At 37.2% G+C, this 20,906-nt stretch overlaps 1 protein-coding gene across 1 annotated transcript in view; it reads left to right on the forward strand.

The window, feature by feature from the left end:
* The first annotated feature begins 258 nt into the window (after nucleotides 1-258).
* The window catches only part of SAMSN1 (SAM domain, SH3 domain and nuclear localization signals 1), a 139,344-nt gene continuing 118,696 nt past the window's right edge, over nucleotides 259-20,906 (forward strand). Inside the window, exons 1-2 of the mRNA XM_061192708.1 lie at nucleotides 259-297; nucleotides 5,985-6,116. Of these exons, the coding sequence (XP_061048691.1) occupies nucleotides 274-297; nucleotides 5,985-6,116 (156 nt within the window). The 5' untranslated portion in view covers nucleotides 259-273. The remainder of the gene's footprint in view (nucleotides 298-5,984; nucleotides 6,117-20,906) is intronic.

Below are 20,906 nucleotides of genomic sequence, written 5' to 3' on the forward strand. Positions count from 1 at the left end.
TTCCTCCAGATTTTAGGAATATTATTGTCACCTTTGAAATCTCTTTACAAAGATCATGGTAAGTCTTATTCTCTCATTTTGTTAGTCAGCGTTCCTCATTAATTTAGAAAATTGTTCAGTAAAGACCCATCTCATTTGATAATGGTCTGTGAATCCCGGGATTATGGCAGGGATTTTACTTCGTAGTAATCTCCCAGGAGAACTGTCCAAACAGCTGTGAAGGCAAGAGAGAGCTACAGGGGGCACAGCAACAGGGGGCTAAAGCTGACCAAAATGAATCTTTTCTGCTTTTCGCTGGTAAGTGTTTTTTTACATGCACCATTTATATCCTCTTTTTTATTTTATTGTATGGAATTCGGGTTTACCCTGAACTTCCTAAGTGGTATATTAATACATTTTAAGGTCTCATAAGAAAGTCCACATCAGAAAAAGGAGGAAGCATGTTTTCATTAAGGAACTTAAGCCGACTGTATTCAGAGGCAAGTAATTTACAAAAAAGTATATATTTATCTATAACAATGACTAATTACTTAAAATTTTTATACTGAATTTCTAAGGGGAATATGTAAATAGTATTTTTGAGGAACTATTTTCTTCTTTTTATTATTGGGTATGAGTTTTTGGTTTTCTTTTTTCAAGATATGCTGCATTTGGGTTACTGGTTTTGCTTTGGGACATTCCTAGGAATCAAAATTTCTTCTCTATTGTTTGAGTAATGAATTCTGTTCAACGTTGGTTTGGTTAAACTACCATGGAGGCAGCTTTCTGAGTTACACAGCACTGTAAATGCAAGGTACAATAGATTAATCTACTCCTGCAGATGTGCTCATTCAGGGTATAAGCACCTCTCAAATTCTTTTTTACATTATTGCTTTTTTTTTTTCTTTAGCCTGAAGTGGATCAGTGGAAGTTAGCAGGTAGTCATAGATCTGGAAATACTTTATAACTCTAACCTGCAATTGTGACCATCTGCCAATGCTAAAAAATGGATTTCAAAAATAATTTTATTCACTTCTATATGTGTTTACAGCAGGGTACTGTGCCTATTCATTGGTTTTTCAAGATGTCTATGGGAGATCCCCGTCATTTGAGGCAATAAAATGGTTTACTTTGATGTTTGTTTTCTTTCCAAATTGCAAAGAAGATTAACATAAGTGCTAGAGATGGTGCCGACATAGGTTGTAATACCTAAACAGGAGGCAGTTTAAGTCAAGATAAGGGATTTAATCTTAGAGCATCTTGAAAAATAAAATGCAATCGTGAGTTGCGGCAGCCCGAGTCATTGAGTTCAGTTTGCCTATATAGCCCCAATTTACAAAATAACTGCCAGTGCTCAACTTTGCTTTGCGTCATATAAATCTGCCTGGAGAAATCCCATTTCGGGTGATTTAAGTGGTTTTGTGCATTCTTTTCCAGTTGCTCTAAAAGAGCTATATGTGGCTTACATGAATATACTTCCCATGGAAATAGGCAGTGTAGCGGCAGAGACAATTGTGTTCTGAAATCACTCTGAATGGTACTATAATCAGTATGCTAACGTTTCTATAGCATAGCATAGCTCAGCATAGTGTGGCATACACTTTGTAATCCTGCTACTAAAGACACATAACCATATAATGAGCATGATTGTCTTTCTCTGTAATGTAGGGAAGAAGGCACATACTCAAAAAGGATGGCTTCAAAGCCATGCCTCATGGACTCAATTTGACTGCAACTCTTTTCCATCTTTTAAAGTTATCCTTAAAAAAGTTCCTTGCTCAGAAACATATTGGATTAGGCTGAACCATCATGAACACTAACTAAAATTATGTAAGCATTCCGAAGTTTATATGTGATCAAAATTAATTATTGCTTTAATAAGAAAATGTCCACAAGGTACTTGGGGAAAAAAATCAAAACTATTTTAGGTATTTTTATTCCTTCCTGGGGAATAAATAAATAAAGTTATTTAGCGTATGGGCTCTCAACCAGGGTGTTGTGACACCCTACTGTGCTGTTATGAGCTGTGAAAAAGGGGAGGGGTTACAGTTTTTGCCAGGAATTTGTGCATAATTCAAAACATATTTTATCTGTGCCTGTAGGAATGGGAACATATGGGACACAGCATTTTAAAAAAGAGATTTAAAACTACTGATTTAGTGGGAAAATTACAGAATTAAAAAGTGGAAGTGGATATAAATATATTGACCTTTAAATCTCTAGGAAGGAGGTGATTTAAAATATTAAGCATCACATAAAGATTACCACTAAGGAAAGTCAATGAAAGAGTTAAACTTCTCTTAAGTGTAGGGGGAAATTGTAAATCTTTTAGTAAATGGGGTTTTTAAGAGAAATATAAAGCCAGACTTAATGAACTACTCGTTTTGAACCAAGGATACTATAAATAATCCATTAAAGGTGATTGCTATTATTTTGGATCTATAAACTCCAAATGGGGTCTATCTTTCAAAAGGGAGGCAGAAATATCCTTTTATGTGTGCCACTCTGAATCCAGAATTTTTCTTAGAGTTTTACATCATGATAAGGTTTTTAGAAAGCTTGCTCATTAGAAGCAAGATGATTTTCTTGTTGAGCTCATCATATAGTTCCAGAGTTTAATTTGACTTTGTAACCCAATAAGGTTACAAATCAATTATCCCTGAACCATTTCTTCAGTGATTCGAAATGCTGCCTTTACCTTTATTTGGTTTATATATTTTATCCCAATGGTTTATCTCCATCCTTTTCTTTATTACTGTTCTACATACCTATTAAGGTAATTCTAACACCAAGTAGATACCTTACTCAGAATACCCTCTCCTTGTCTTTCTTCAAAATGTGGACTTCTAAAGTCTCTGTGCTTCTATATAAATACAGAATCATCTTATCAAGTTATATGAAAATCTTTGATAGGATTTTGATTAAAATGAATTTGAATTTTACACCTTTAGGGGAAATGGACTTCATTATGAGGTTGAGGCCTCTCATCCGCAAATATGGATAGCTCTTCATTTATTCTAATCTTCTTTCATGGTCTTTAATGATGTTTTATAATTTTCTCTATAAAATTCTTTTTTTTTTAATTTTTTAATTTAATTTAATTTATTTTTTTATACAGCAGGTTCTTATTAGTTATCTATTTTATACATATTAGTGTATATATGTCAATCCCAATCTTTTGCTAACTTTATTGCTAGCAGTCTAAGAATTTTGGTTGCTGTTATTATTTTTTTTCCTAATTTGTTTTTGCTGATTTATAGATACATTATTGATTTTCAGATATTGATACTGCAAATAAGTAGTTTTGCTGAATTTCTAACATTCTGGTTGTCTGTGGTTTTTAATGCAGATAATCTGTAAGTTTTCCTCTTCTTTAGCAATTATACCATTCTCAGCTTCTCTCTCTCTTCTATAGCATTGACAAGTAAAAACACTATAATGGCAGGCATCCTAGTCTTGTTTCTAATATTCATTTAAGTACCTTTAATTGCATCTTCCTGAGGTTTTTGATAAATAACTAACTCTAATGAGGTTGAGGAAGTCCTGTCTTTTCCCAGTTTGCTGAGATTTTATCAAGGATGAATAATAATAAATCTTTCAAATGCCTTAGAATATTTATTGAAATTATAAACTTTCTTTTAAACATGTTACAGTATATTTAAATATTGAAACATCTTATATTCCTGTATTAAACACTAACTGGCCATGGTATATTTTAAAATACATTATTAAATTTAATTTTGTCAATACTACATTTAGGATTTCTTAAAACTATAAGTAAAATTAGTTCATAGTTCTCTTGAAATGACAAGAAATATCTGTAATTTTATTTTTCTAGAATTCCTATTAATCTGATGTTGTAATGTCTCAAAATGTCCTCCACACTTTTACCCAAATACTTCATGTGTTTTCTATTTATCCTTTTATGCTGCACCCTGGGTGAGCTCTTCAGCATTTGCTAATTCTTTTGAGAGGTCTAGAGTTCATCCCAATTTTTGATTATTTAATACAAATTTCTATGATTACATTATTCATTTTTAAGACTTTTTAATTATTTAGTGTTTGTTTCCTTTCTGCCTGTTTTGGTTTCATCATAGGTTATTTATTTTTAATTGTATATTCCTTTTTTATTTAGCTCTGTGAAGATGATAAATATTTTTTCTGAAATTATTTTTCATCCATTTTATGATTTTAATTTCATCTGGAATGGAAATGGCTTTATTTTCAGATTGTCAATTCAGTTGACTCTCTTTCTCAGCATTCAATCCCTTCCTGTGTTTTGGCTAATGTTGAACGATAATGCTTTTTCTCTTCTTTCTCTGTGTGTCTCTTCTCTGTCTCTCCCTCTCCCACTCCTCTCCCTTTCACCTCCATCCTCCCCTCTCTCTCTTTTCTCTCCTTCCTGGCCTCTTTACCTTTCTCCATTTGGTTGTAAGGCATAAATCTCCAGTCTCTCCAAGGCCCCAGTTAAGAACCGAGGCTTACATTGATGGTCCAGGGATCTCATCCCAAGGTGATATTTGATGTATTACTGATCCATCACTGAGCCAGCTGGCAGCTTGTTTCTGATCCCAGTGTGCCAGCTGCATTGTTGAATTTTGCTTTTCTGACCTACAGCTTCCTAGAAGCAAGAGCCCCAGCAGCTATGGGTAGGAGATTTTTTCAACCTCTTTTCATAGCTGTGGATACTGCTGCAGCCCTTGGACTTCAGCACAGAGTTTGCTTTATGTGGAGGAGAGCTCTTACACATTACACCACCAGGCCCAAGATCCATCAAGGCTGCCCGTTTGTGGGTGGACAACTAACAGGTCCAAAGCTTAACCTCCATTCACCACTTTGTGCTTCTGTTAGGTTTTTGGTTTCCCTACATGTTTAGGTATTTAAAGCACAAATGTCTTAGGGCTTACTTAAGTCTTTCAAATTTTCCCAATAATTTGCCATGTGTTTGGAGCAGAAGTTACTTGAATTATGGAACTGTAGGACACATTGGTTGAAATTTTTAAAGGTAGACAATGTGAATACAATTCAATCTTTACTTTGCTTATATCTTAATAAAATATATTTTTAAAGATGAGAACATTTTCAGTGCAACACTCATTGTTTAAAGCAAGAAAACTTTTTCATAATCCAGCAGACCTTTGTTTTGATGCCACCATTATCAGCCTCCCCAGTTACTATGTCTAGAAATTTTCAATATATTAAGTGAATACCTCTTTCCCTTAAGATTGTTTCCAGATGACGCCATAACTAGACCAATTCTGTCTTAAAAGGAAAAAAAACAGAAGAAGTCAATTCAGTTAAGTTTGCTTCCCAAATACAAAGGAGATTTAACATAGAGTTTACAATGGTTTTAAATGCAAACTCATACATTTTAAAATTCATTATTCCATAAAAGTATAAAAACAAATGAACAATATTATTTATTAAGATAAATACTGTAAACATTAATATGAATGCCTTTACTGTACTTGTGAAATACTTTTGCTGTTTCAAAGCATACACTGTATTCATTTCATCCCGAGAGTTCCTCTGTAAGGTGGATAAAACTGCAACTTTACAGTTGAGGAAGCTGAAGTATAACAGATTGTGTTTCTTATACAAGGACATGTACTAATTAGTACTAATTAGTACTCTAATTAGAGGGATACATATAACTAAAAACTATGACCTGACACCCAACACAGTTTATTGGTGTCCAAATAGGTCTTTATTTAGTACCTTGAACTTGATGTCTTCATCATGCTTCTTGAGAAATTGCCTCATTTTGTGCATGGCTCCCCAGTGCTTAGAGTTTTGTTTGAATTCCTGGCTCTGTAATAAGTGCTAAGAATGCCTCTCTTTACTGTCTTGTTCACTGTTGAACACTGGCATACCATAAACTCGTAATCCCAATGTGCGGGATCATTTAGATGGGATACTGTATAAAGGTGGGTAGATGGTTAGATGACTTTTCAATGAAAATTATCATTTTATTATTCCTTGACTCAGAAATCTCTTTATTGCAGGAGGGCTCTATGGACAGCTTATATGAGCCAGTCCCAGAACAACAAGCTCACCAAGAGAGAACTTCTGGTAGAACTGAGTCTCTTTTCTCACCCTCTGGGGAAAATGGAAACTTACACAACAATCTCTTCATGGTGAGTGAACCTTGAGTGGATCACCTCTTCTCTATTATATATTTAGAATCACTTGCGTAATGAAATCTGTTAATACAGCAAAAAGACCCTGTTTTCAGAAAGTTCTTCATTTACTTTTAGTTTCTGCTTTGCTCTTCACTGTTGTCTCTTACATGATTTTGGCTTATTAGTATGAACTACCATTTACAAAGTAGGTATTAGGTGATTATGTAACTTAAATCACTTAAACAAAAGCAACCTTATGACAAAGAAATAATTGTATTGTTTTCTAGATGAGGAAATTGCAGGAGAGAAATACAACATAACTTGTTAAAGACTATAAACCATTAAGTGTTAAAGCTGGCAAGTAAATATATATATGCCTGCATCAGCAGTTTATCAGCAGTTTACTGGTAAGCCAGGTTTTTGGGGTAGATGCGGGGAACCTGAGATTTGTATAATAGCATTTGCCAGTTTCCATGGTGTGAATGCTCCTACCATGGTTGATTTCAAGCTACCAATGGTTTAATAACAGGCTTACAATACCTGAATATTTAATTATTCATTCTCTCTAGTGTCAACTCCAGCACACCTCTGGCTGCTTTAAAGTCTGTGCTAACCACTTTACTAAGCTGCTTCTTAAATTTATGGACACACACCATCAACTTACTTACAAAATATTGAGTATTACTAGAATTCAAAGGCAAATGGTTTTTGTGAATTATATTTATAATTACTAGAGGCATAGAGTTCTCCGTGCTCTGCAAAGTTGGCCCTGTTCCTGTTTTACAGTGCATGCTGTTTTCTTAGTCAGTTGTGCTGTATTTGTATTAATCCCATTCTAATAAACTTATGTAGCTTCTATTGTGACTTAGGACAATACAAAAGATCCTATGATGTCTGCAGCAAATAAAGAACTTCTCTATACTTATAGATTTAGATGCCACCTCTTAGCCTTGTAATCACACATTTCCCCAATAACAACAAAAAATAATATTAACTACACTAGATGATGTTATATATGTAATTATCTGTGTTGATCCTTACAATAAACCTTTACAGAGGTTGAGAAAGGCTAAATAACTTTCCCAGTTAAAAAGAGGATGACCCAGGATTCAAACCCAGATCTTTTTTTGCTCTAGAGAAAGGGTTAGAGTAAAATACCTTCGAGTTTTATACTTGCCTGTACAGCTACCAGTTTTATTCTCTGGGGACATTGAAAACTTCTTATTTTCCCAGCTTCCAGAATGTTTCTGTTTCCCAGAAACTTAGATCAACTAAAAGGTAATGTACTGTGAATTAGTAAACAAGTTCAATAATAAGTCTCAGTAAGTAAATATAATTTTAATAATTTAGTGCAGTGGAAACTCTTCCCTCAACTCTGTATACTTTTTAATACCCAGAAGATATTGATGTTGACAGATATGCTTAAGAGGAAGCAGCAATACATTTTACATCTTAATGTGAGAGAGAGAGAGAGACCACTTACAGTGATACTGTCAACTGACATTGCAAAATGTTTGGAAGCATTTTTACTCTACAATTAAAAAGAAAAATTGAATAGGCTGAAAAGCCTGAAGATATTTCCTTAAACACATGAATTTAATAAGTATGCATGAAAAATAAACAAGTTCATGGCCAACCACTCTACTAGGATTGTTATCAAACTTCATCTACACTGCAAAAGTAAATGAGAATAATAAAAACATGATTTAAATTGCTACAGCTCTCTCTCTTTCTGTCTGTATATTTCTGTCTTTCTGTATATATAATTAAATACTGAGGTGTATATATATACATTTTATATATACATATATAATATATATACTCACTAATTTTAAAATATATGCATATATACAAACATAAATGTGTGTGTGTGTGTGTATATATATATATACTGAAAAACAACTGGTTCAATTATTGATTCGACTATTCAATTGTTGAATTATACCAGTTGTATCAAATTATCATTGATGCCTACTTTATTCCTAATTAAAATGATTCCACAGCTTGGATAAAACAAGGTTAGTCTTTTAATAATGAAATTTAGTGATTTAGAACTTTCCTCCTGACTTTCCATCCAAGCCTCTGAAGAACGGATGCTTTTTTTCTCCTACTATTCTCACTTTCCTTTTTTTTTTTTTCAAGGAAAAAAAGATTTGGACCAGTTTTAATAGAATTGGAAATAGATTCTTCTTTTGGATTAATGTTCTGAAAATACTATGAAAACATCCCTAAAGTTAATGGAGTTATTCCTCAAGTTCCGAGAGTCCTCAGCCCAAATGTATTTGTAATTTTAATTTTACTGGAGAGGAGAGGTGCTCTCAAACTTAAACTCTTTACACCCAACCCGACAGCATATCTAGTTGTTACAGTGGAAATTTGTAGCCCATACTAAAAATGTCATTTGCCACATGAATTGAAAAGAAAAACCAAAATGAAAGAAGAATCCTAGGCTTCTTGGCTTCCCTTAAAGCTATTTTATTTACACATACTTATTAGGAGCTTTGCTATGTGGAAAACACCGTGTTAATCAAAATGAGGAGTTACACAGATGGACAGAAGATGCTCCAGAGTCCCAAAGAAGATGATCAGGTGTAGACCAATTGCACAATTAAGGATAGAGAAGGCATTTAAGGGAAAGAAGTTAATGTTGGGATTTTAAATGAAGAACATCAAAAATATCTAGTTTACATTTTAATTGCAGTTCTAGGAGGGGTTGGTAATGGAGAGCTGGTCTAAAGAGAAATTGATTTAAAATGAGACTTTATTAAATTTCATAAAGATAAATAATAAGAGATCCACTTATAGTATATAGCAAAGCCAGAGAGTTTTGGAAGTCTTCTGCCAAAAAAAAAAAAAAAAAAAAAACTAGCTATAAAGTTTCACAGAGTGAACGATCATGCAACTAAACAAACATGCTGAAAGAAAATAGACTAACATACTAGCCTCACTAGAGATTGACTACTTCATCATTACATTGGTTAAAATGTAGGCTGTTACTCCTTGATTCTCTACCTATTTTAGCACCTCTTTATTATGTCTGAAGCTAATAAAGGATCTTGAATTAGAAAAAAAGTAAGAACATAAAATGTTTGTACCTCTGCCAATTGCGGTTAACAGGATCAAGCCTGAATTATCAGGCTTGCCATCTATATTGATTGAAGTTAGCACATAATTGTCAATTTTCCACTTCATTTTGTATCTCATAAATTAAATTGGTAAGATATTTGAACCTTTTCAAAAATGAGCTTAAATGTGGAACAGGGGAAATGTCTCTATTACTTATATGTTGCACGAATATTCATTCAATGACTACTGAATGAATGGATCAGTGAAGGTTCATTAATCAAGCTAAAGAAAGTCTTAATAATGGAGAATGTATGATGCAGTGTCATACGTGAGCTCTGGAGCTGCGCAGATATGAATTCTCATTCTAGCTCTGCACTTACCAGCTATTTGACTTGGGAAAGTTGCTTAAATTCTCTAGACCTCAGCGTCCTCTTCATAAAATGAGGAGAACAGTCCTAGGTATGGATTCAGCCTAGTTCAGTTTCAGAGAAGAGCATTCCTTCTTGCTCCTGAGCACTGGGGTTAGAAGGGCAAATGTGTCACGGTAGAGCTGCGGCTAGAACTACTGCCCCAGGCGGCCTGTGTGTGTACTGCCCATGAGCTAAGAACAGCTTTTACATTAAAACAATTTTTTTTAAACAAAAATGAAAATAGAGAAGACCATGCCATAGAAACTCTATGTGGCCCACAGAGCCTAAAATATTTCTATCTGACTTTTCACGGAAAAAGTTTGCTGACCCAGGGAGTGACATTTTTAAAAAGAGAAACAGGTGGAAATTTATTTAATAATGTATTTAAGCAAGTATATCTAAAAGATTATTGTTTCAACATGTAATTATTATAAAAAGTTAATGATATATTTTATATTCATACTTAGATTTTGAAATCTGGTGTGTATCTTATATATCTCAATTTAGATGCTAAAGTTTCAATGGTTAAAGTGAATCCTGCTCCTAATGAAACAATAAAAATTGTGTATTTTTGACCCAGCTTCAATTTGGAAATTAAAATTAAATCAAATTAAAATTTAGTTCCTCGATCGGACCAACCAAATATCAATTGCTCAATAGCCACATATCACCAGAAATGGCTACAATGTTGGACAGCATAGAATTAGAGGCTTGAATTTGCTGGTGATGTTGAGGCATCAGAGTAACCAGATAATATCAATCCCCTACTTTACTTATAAAAGTATATATAAGTATATATATAAAAGTATACTTATAAAAGAAATATAAAGTATAAACATACTTGAAGATAAACACTTAGTTATATACTTTTAGGAAGAGACAAGACCAGAGGGAACAAGTATATTAACCAATGAGGAGGCTGAGATTAATGACTTGTCTGAAATGAGGGATGGAGTCAAGACTGCAGCTCTGGCTTCCCAAATACTAATGTTCTTTGGCCTTTCTGTCCCAAGCATGTATGTGTGTGTGCTATGCATGTACGTCTATGCAAGAGTTAGAGAGAGTAGGAGAGGCTGAGTGTGAGAATATGTTTTGGGGAGATGAGAAGTGAAGAGGAGGGGAAGATAGGAAGATAAAGAATCCAACCTTATTATATGTACATTAAATACAATCTGATTGATATATATATAAATGTATGTGTGTATCTATAAATATATATGTATATACAGGACATAGCAGAGAGAACTTGAGATGGGCAATGAAGTTAATAAACTTGAGTTTTATTCCTGCTCCCCAGGTAGCTGAGAACTGTGTATCCTTGAGAATGTTTCTGAACTTCTCTAACCCTAAGTTTTCTGAGCAATAGAATATGGATAAAAATGTCTGTCTCTTGGTTTGTAGTGAGGATCAAATGTTAAAACAAACGTTAAGCACCTGGCAAAATGCATGTTAATGTTCATTTTCCTTCCTTCTACAACCCATCACACCAGGGCAGAGTGATCCTTTAATTTAATATCCTTGATTAAATGACTTTAAGTCAAACTCTCATTTGAGCTGGGATGTCGTTTTAAAATAACTGTTCAAAGATGGCGGAAGAGTAAGACGCGGAGATCACCTTCCTCCCCACAGACACATGAGAAATACATCTACACGTGGAACTGCTCCTACAGAACACCCACTGAACGCTGGCAGAAGACGTCAGACCTCCCAAAAGGCAAGAAAATCCCCACGTACTTGGGTAGGGCAAAAGAAAAAAGAAATAACAGAGACAAAAGAATAGGGACGGGACCTGCACCAGTGGGAGGGAGCTGTGAAGGAGGAAAGGTTTCCACACACTAGGAAGCCCCTTCGTGGGCAGAGACTGCGGGTAGCAGAGGGGGGAAGCTTCGGAGCCACGGAGGAGAGCACAGCCACAGTGGTGCGGAGGGCAAAGCGGAGATTCCCGCACAGAGGAGCGGTGCCGACCAGCACTCACCAGCCCGAGAGGCTTGTCTGCTCAGCCGCCGGGGCGGGCGGGGCCTAGGAGCTGGGGCTCGGGCTTCGGTGCTAGCCGGGAGGGAGTCCGGGAAAAAGACTGCAGCTGCCAAAGAGGCAAGAGAATTTTTCTTGCCTCTTTGTTTCGCGGCGCGCAAGGAGAGGGGATTCAGAGCACCGCCTAAACGAGCTCCAGAGACGGGCGCGAGCCGCGGCTATCAGCGCGGATCCCACAGCAACAGGGACGCAGAGGGAAAAACGGAGAGATTCCCGCACAGAGGCTCGGCGCCGAGCAGCACTCACCAGCCCGAGAGGCTTGTCTGCTCACCCGCCGGGGCGGGCGGGGGCTGGGAGCTGAGGCGCGGGCTTCGGTCGGATCCCAGGGAGAGGACTGGGGTTGGCTGCGTGAACACAGCCTGAAGGGTCTAGCGCACCACAACTAGCCGGGAGGGTGCACGAGAAAAAGTCTGCAGCTGCCGAAGAGGCAGGAGACTTTTTCTTGCCTCTTTGTTTCGCGGCGTGCAAGGAGAGGGGATTCAGAGCGCCACTTAAACGAACTCCAGAGACGGGCGCGAGCCGCGGCTATCAGCGCGGACCCCAGAGACGGGCATGAGACGCTAAGGCTGCTGCTGCCGCCACCAAACAGCCTGTGGGCGAGCACAGGTCATTCTCCACACCGCCCCTCCAGGGAGCCTGTGCAGCCCGCCACGGCCAGGCTCCCGTAATCCGGGGACAACTTCCCCGGGAGAGCGCACGGCGCGCCTCAGGCTGCTGCAACGTCACGCCGGCTTCTGCCGCCGCAGGCTCGCCCCGCCTCCTCCGTACCGCTCCCTCCCCCCGGCCTGACTGAGCCAGAGCCCCCGAATCAGCTGCTCCTTTAACCCCGTTCTGTCTGGGCGGGGAACAGACGCCCTCAGGGGACCTACATGCAGAGGCGGGTCCAAATCCAAAGCTGAACCCCGGGAGCTGTACGAACAAAGAAGAGAAAGGGAAATCTCTCCCAGCAGCCTCAGAAGCAGCGGATTAAAGCTCCACAAACAACTTGATGTGCCTGCATCTGTTGAATACCTGAATAGACAACGAATCATCCCAAATTTAGGAGGTGGACTTTGGGAGCAGGATATATTAACTTTTCCCCTTTTCCTTTTTTTTGTGAGTGTAGATGTGTATGCTTCTGGGTGAGATTTTGTCTGTATAGCTTTGCTCTCACCGTTAGTCCTAGGGTTAGGTCCGTCCGTGTTTTTTTTTTTTTTTTTTTTTTTTTTGGCTTAAAAATTTTTTTTTCCCTAATAAATGTTTTCTTAATAATTTTTTCCTTATTTTCTATTTTTAAAAAAATTTTTAATAAGTTTTTTCATATTTTTTATTATAAAAATTAAAAAATTTTTTTCTTAATAAATTTTTTCTAAATAATGTTTTTCTTATTTTTAGTATAAAAAATTAATAAATCTATTTTTTAAAAATTAAAAAAAATTTTTTTTCTTAATAAATTTACTCTTAATAATTTTTTTTCTTATTTTTTATTATAATTGCTTTATTTTATTTTATTTTATCCTCTTTTTTTCTTTCTTTCCATTTTTTTTCCCTTTTATTCTGAGCCGTGTGGATGAAAGGCTCTTGGTGCTCCAGCCAGGCATCAGGGCTGTGCCTCTGAGGTGGGAGAGCCAACTTCAGGACACTGGTCCACAAGAGACCTCCCAGCTCCACGTAATACCAAACGGCAAAAATCTCTCACAGATCTCCATCTCAACATCAAGACCCAGCTTCACTCAACGACCAGCAAGCTACAGTGCTGGACACCCTATGCCAAACAACTAGCAAGAGAGGAACACAGCCCCATCCATTAACAGAGAGGCTGCCTAAAATCATAAGGCCACAGACACCCCAAAACACACCACCAGACGTGGACGAACCCACCAGAAAGACAACATCCAGCCTCATCCACCAGAACACAGGCACTAGTTCCCTCCACCAGGAAACCTACACAACCCACTGAACCAACCTTAGCCACTGGGGACAGATACCAAAAACAACGGGAACTACGAACCTGCAGCCTGTGAAAAGGAGACCCCAAACACAGTAAGATAAGCAAAATGAGAAGACAGAAAAACACACAGCAGATGAAGGAGCAGGGTCAAAACACACCAGACCTAACAAATGAAGAGGAAATAGGTAGTCTACCTGAAAAAGAATTCAGAATAATGATAGTAAGGATGATCCAAAGTCTTGGAAATAGAATAGACAAAATGCAAGAAACATTTAACAAGGACGTAGAAGAACTAAAGAGGAACCAAGAAACGATGACAAGCACAATAAATGAAATTAAAAATACTCTAGATGGGATCAATAGCAGAATAACTGAGGCAGAAGAACGGATAAGTGACCTGGAAGATAAAATGGTGGAAATAACTACTGCAGACCAGAATAAAGAAAAAAGAATGAAAAGAACTGAGGACAGTCTCAGAGACCTCTGGGACAACATTAAACGCACCAACATTCGAATTATAGGGGTCCCAGAAGAAGAAGAGAAAAAGAAAGGGACTGAGAAAATGTTTGAAGAGATTGTAGTTGAAAACTTCCCTAATATGGGAAAGGAAATAGTTAATCAAGTCCTGGAAGCACAGAGAGTCCCATACAGGATAAATCCAAGGAGAAACACACCAAGACACATATTAATCAAACTATCAAAAATTAAATATAAAGAAAACATATTAAAAGCAGCAAGGGAAAAACAACAGATAACACACAAGGGCATCCCCATAAGGTTAACAGCTGATCTTTCAGCAGAAACGCTGCAAGCCAGAAGGGAGTGGCAGGATATACTTAAAGTGATGAAGGAGAAAAACCTACAACCAAGATTACTCTACCCAGCAAGGATCTCATTCAGATTTGATGGAGAAATTAAAACCTTTACAGACAAGCAAAAGCTGAGAGAGTTCAGCACCACCAAACCAGCTTTACAACAAATGCTAAAGGAACTTCTCTAGGCAAGAAACACAAGAGAAGGAAAACACCTACAATAACAAACCCAAAACATTTAAGAAAATGGGAATAGGAACATACATATCGATAATTACCTTAAATGTAAATGGATTAAATGCTCCCACCAAAAGACACAGACTGGCTGAATGGATACAAAAACAAGACCCATATATATGCTGTCTACAAGAGACCCACTTCAGACCTAGAGACACATACAGACTGAAAGTGAGGGGATGGAAAAAGATATTCCATGCAAATGGAAATCAAAAGAAAGCTGGAGTAGCAATTCTCATATCAGACAAAATAGACTTTAAAATAAAGACTATTACAAGAGACAAAGAAGGACACTATATAATGATCAAGGGATCGATCCAAGAGGAAGGTATAACAATTGTAAATATTTATGCACCCAACATAGGAGCACCTCAATACATAAGGCAAATACTAACAGCCATAAAAGGGGAAATCGACAGTAACACAATCATAGTAGGGGACTTTAACACCCCACTTTCACCAATGGACAGATCATCCAAAATGAAAATAAATAAGGAAACACAAGCTTTAAATGATACATTAAACAAGATGGACTTAATTGATATTTATAGGACATTCCACCCAAAAACAACAGAATACACATTTTTCTCAAGTGCTCATGGAACATTCTCCAGGATAGATCATATCTTGGGTCACAAATCAAGCCTTGGTAAATTTAAGAAAATTGAAATCGTATCAAGTATCTTTTCCGACCACAACGCTATGAGACTAGATATCAATTACAGGAAAAGATCTGTAAAAAATACAAACACATGGAGGCTACACAATACACTACTTAATAACGAAGTGATCACTGAAGAAATCAAAGGGGAAATCAAAAAATACCTAGAAACAAATGACAATGGAGACACGACGATCCAAAACCTATGGGATGCAGCAAAAGCAGTTCTAAGAGGGAAGTTTATAGCAATACAAGCCTACATCAAGAAACAGGAAACATCTCGAATAAACAACCTAACCTTGCACCTAAAGCAATTAGAGAAAGAAGAACAAAAAAACCCCAAAGCTAGCAGAAGGAAAGAAATCATAAAGATCAGATCAGAAATAAATGAAAAAGAAATGAAGGAAACAATAGCAAAAATCAATGAAACTAAAAGCTGGTTCTTTGAGAAGATAAACAAAATTGATAAACCATTAGCCAGACTCATCAAGAGAAAAAAGGAGAAGACTCAAATTAATAGAATTAGAAATGAAAAAGGAGAAGTAACCACTGACACTGCAGAAATACAAACGATCATAAGAGATTACTACAAGCAACTCTATGCTAATAAAATGGACAACCTGGAAGAAATGGACAGATTCTTAGAAATGCACAACCTGCCGAGACTGAACCAGGAAGAAATAGAAAATATGAACAGACCAATCACAAGCACTGAAATTGAAACTGTGATTAAAAATCTTCCAACACACAAAAGCCCAGGACCAGATGGCTTCACAGGCGAATTCTATCAAACATTTAGAGAAGAGCTAACACCTATCCTTCTCAAACTCTTCCAAAATATTGCAGAGGGAGGAACACTCCCAAACTCATTCTACGAGGCCACCATCACCCTGATACCAAAACCAGGCAAAGATGTCACAAAGAAAGAAAACTACAGGCCAATATCACTGATGAACATAGATGCAAAAATCCTCAACAAAATACTAGCAAACAGAATCCAACAGCACATTAAAAGGATCATACACCATGATCAAGTGGGGTTTATTCCAGGAATGCAAGGATTCTTCAATATACGCAAATCAATCAACGTGATACATCATATTAACAAATTGAAGGAGAAAAACCATATGATCATCTCAATAGATGCAGAGAAAGCTTTCGACAAAATTCAACACCCATTTATGATAAAAGTCCTGCAGAAAGTAGGCATAGAGGGAACTTTCCTCAACATAATAAAGGCCGTATATGACAAACCCACAGCCAACATTGTCCTCAATGGTGAAAAACTGAAACCATTTCCACTAAGATCAGGAACAAGACAAGGTTGCCCACTCTCACCACTATTATTCAACATAGTTTTGGAAGTGTTAGCCACAGCAATCAGAGACGAAAAAGAAATAAAAGGAATCCAAATCGGAAAAGAAGAAGTAAAGCTGTCACTGTTTGCAGATGACATGATACTATACATAGAGAATCCAAAAGATGCTACCAGAAAACTACTAGAGCTAATCAATGAATTTGGTAAAGTAGCAGGATACAAAATTAATGCACAGAAATCTCTTGCATTCCTGTATACTAATGATGAAAAATCTGAAAGTGAAATTAAGAAAACACTCCCGTTTACCATTGCAACAAAAAGAATAAAATACCTAGGAATAAACCTACCTAAGGAGACAAAAGACCTGTATGCAGAAAATTATAGGACACTGATGAAAGAAATTAAAGATGATACAAATAGATGGAGAGATATACCATGTTCTTGGATTGGAAGAATAAACATTGTGAAAATGACTCTGCTACCCAAAGCAATCTACAGATTCAATGCAATCCCTATCAAACTACCACTGGCATTTTTCACAGAACTAGAACAAAAAATTTCACAATTTGTATGGAAACACAAAAGACCCCGAATAGCCAAAGCAATCTTGAGAACGAAAAATGGAGCTGGAGGAATCAGGCTCCCTGGCTTCAGACTATATTACAAAGCTACAGTAATCAAGACAGTTTGGTACTGGCACAAAAACAGAAATATAGATCAATGGAACAGGATAGAAAGCCCAGAGATAAGCCCACGCACATATGGTCACCTTATCTTTGATAAAGGAGGCAAGCATATACAGTGGAGAAAAGACAGCCTCTTCAATAAGTGGTGCTGGGAAAATTGGACAGGTACATGTAAAAGTATGAAATTAGAACACTCCCTAACACCATACACAAAAATAAACTCAAAATGGATTAAAGACCTAAGTGTAAGGCCAGACACTATCAAACTCTTAGAGGAAAACATAGGCAGAACACTGTATGACATAAGTCACAGCAAGATCCTTTTTGACCCAGGTCCTAGAGAAATGGAAATAAAAACACAAATAAACAAATGGGACCTAATGAAACTTAAAAGCTTTTGCACAGCAAAGGAAACCATAAACAAGACCAAAAGACAACCCTCAGAATGGGAGAAAATATTTGCAAATGAAGCAACGGACAAAGGATTAATCTCCAAGATTTACAAGCAGCTCATGCAGCTCAATAACAAAAAAACAAACAACCCAATCCAAAAATGGGCAGAAGACCTAAATAGACATTTCTCCAAAGAAGAGATACAGATTGCCAACAGACACATGAAAGAATGCTCAACATCATTAATCATTAGAGAAATGCAAATCAAAACTACAATGAGGTATCATCTCACACCGGTCAGAATGGCCATCATCAAAAAATCTAGAAACAATAAATGCTGGAGAGGGTGTGGAGAAAAGGGAACACTCTTGCACTGTTGGTGGGAATGTAAATTGATACAGCCACTATGGAGAACAGTATGGAGGTTCCTTAAAAAACTAAAAATAGAACTACCATATGACCCAGCAATCCCACTACTGGGCATATACCCTGAGAAAACCATAATTCAGAAAGAGTCATGTACCAAAATATTCATTGCAGCTCTGTTTACAATAGCCAGGACATGGAAGCAACCTAGGTGTCCATCATCGGATGAATGGATAAAGAAGATGTGGCACATATATACAATGGAATATTACTCAGCCATAAAAAGAAATGAAATGGAGGTGTTTGTAATGAGGTGGATGGAGTTAGAGTCTGTCATACAGAGTGAAGTAAGTCAGAAAGAGAAAAAGAAATACAGTATGCTAACACATATATATGGAATCTAAGGGGAAAAAAAAAAAAAAAAGAGTTCATGAAGAACCTAGTGGCAAGATGGGAATAAAGACACAGACCTACTAGAGAATGGACTTGAGGATATGGGGAGGGGGAGGGGTGAGATGTGACAGGGTGAGAGAGTGTCATGGACATATATACACTACCAAATGTAAAATAGATAACTAGTGGGAAGCAGCCGCATAGCACAGGGAGATCAGCTCGGTGCTTTGTGACCACCTAGAGGGGTGGGATAGGGAGGGTGGGAGGGAGGGAGATGCAAGAGGGAAGAGATATGGCAACATATGTATATGTGTAACTGATTCACTTTGTTGTAAAGCAGAAGCTAGCACACCATTGTAAAGCAATTATACTTCAATAAAGATGTTTAAAAAAAAAAATAAAATAAAATAAAATAAAATAACTGTTCAAAATAATTTGTAATCAACACTCCTTACTTAAAAACATTGATTTTTACCAGGCTGAACAAGAAGAAGCAACAGGGTTCATTGTTACGCGCATTAGAAAACCCAAGATTTTAATCTCCACAAGTTGCCTCAAATCATGAACACCCAGCTTGAGTGCAATGTTTGACATTCATTTCTAGATTTCCTTCCATGTGTAAATAACAGTAAACAAGAAAATCTATCAATCACGGTGGCTCTTGTTAGCCTAATGTATAATTCAGGTGCTGTTTTTTTTGGGGGGGGGTCCATTTTAACTTAAATATTTTAAAACGCAAGTTTAATTTTTTAATGTACTCACATTCATCAACATTCTGCACTGATAAAAAGCACTGGAGAAATCAGTTAAATTGTTCCCAGCTACCAGATGTTAATAAGAGCTTAATATAGCAGATTCAGAGTTTTAAAGACAAATGGTACAATACATGTCTAACAGTTGGTTAGAGCTCAGCACTAATGAGGCCAAGGTCAAGGGTTTCATCCCTCCTTGGCCAGTTAGTTTTGCTCTCTTCCATAGCCACTGGCAGGATCCATGACCCAGCCTGCCATCTTGGCTGTGAACGCCATTGATCATTAAGGAATCTGGGTTGGAGGATGAGGTGGCACCGGCACAAAACCATTACCCGCTATCGGAAGAGCGACTGAAGGGAAGAACAACCCAGCTGATCAGTAGTTCATCTGCCCACGAAGATTTTCCTTCACTATAATCAGTCTTCAGGCGACTAGTGCAATTCTCGGCTCTCAACTTAGGAGAATTTATGGGGCCATGGTAAGGACATTAAGAGAGAAAACTGAGTTCTTGCCCTGGCTTTGTTCCTAAATAGCGCTGAATAAGTCATTACACTATCTGGTTCTCTGTTTCCACCTCTATAAGATAATAGGGTTAGACTAGATGGTCTCCAAGGTCCCTTGCTGCTCTAAAATGGTTCCATGTGTACATTTTAAATTTTTCGGAAGGGGGAGTGTTTTCTAACCTAAAACACTATATTTTCCTTTTGGAACTGTGGAAGGCAGACTTTTAAGATGGCCTCTAATGAACCCTCTTGTATAAATCAGGGCTCTGTAGAGAAATAGAACTGATAGGATGTGGATATATAGAAAGAGAAATTTGTTTTAAGGAATTGACTCATGCCAGTATGGAGGCTGGCAGGTCTGAAATTTGGAGGGCAGGCCAGCAGGCTAGAGACTCAGGGAAGGGCTGATGTTGTAATAAGAGTCAAAAGGTAGTCTAGAGGCAGAATCCCTCTTCCTTGGGGGACTACAGTTTTTTTGTCTTAAGATCTTCAACTATTGAGACGAGGTCCAGCCACATTATACAAAGTAATCTGCTTTACTCAAAGTCTACTGACTTAAATGATAATTTCACTTGGTGTTTGACCAAATACCTGGGTTGTGTGGCCAAGCCAAGGTGACACATAAAATTCACCATCACATCTGCCTTCTGGTATTTACATCTTTATGTAATACTCACCTTTCTTTGTGTGAGACTTGATTCCAATAGAATTTGGCAAAGGTGATAGGAAGTCACTTCCATGATTAAGTTATAAAAGACTATAACTCCTGTCTTGCAAGAGGACTGTCTCCATTACTTTCTTGCTTGCACGTTATGGTGAAGCAAGATCACATCTAGAAGAGGCCCAGGTGGCAAGGAACCAAGAGCAGCATTCAGCCTACAACCAGCAAGGAACAGAGGCCTTCATTTCAACAGGCTTCAGAAAACAGAATGCTGCCAACAATCACTGAGTGAGCTTGGAAGAGGATACTCTTCCCAGCTAAGCCTTTAGATGAAACCTCATACCTTTGGGCCAATAACTTGACTGCAAGCCTGAATCAGAGGACCCGTTTAAGTCACGCCCATATTCTTGACACACAGAACCTGTGAGATAATCCATGAATATTATTTTAAGGCATTCCATTTTGGAGTAATATATTGCATAGCAATAGATAACTAATACAGGACCTAAAATTAACTTGATAAGTTATTGATCAGGATTAATTTGAAGGTAACCAAATCCATGTTAGCTAATTTAAGCAGAAAGAA

Source organism: Eubalaena glacialis, chromosome 6 (genome assembly GCF_028564815.1).
Source record: "Eubalaena glacialis isolate mEubGla1 chromosome 6, mEubGla1.1.hap2.+ XY, whole genome shotgun sequence".
In the NCBI taxonomy this organism is placed as follows: domain Eukaryota; kingdom Metazoa; phylum Chordata; class Mammalia; order Artiodactyla; family Balaenidae; genus Eubalaena; species Eubalaena glacialis.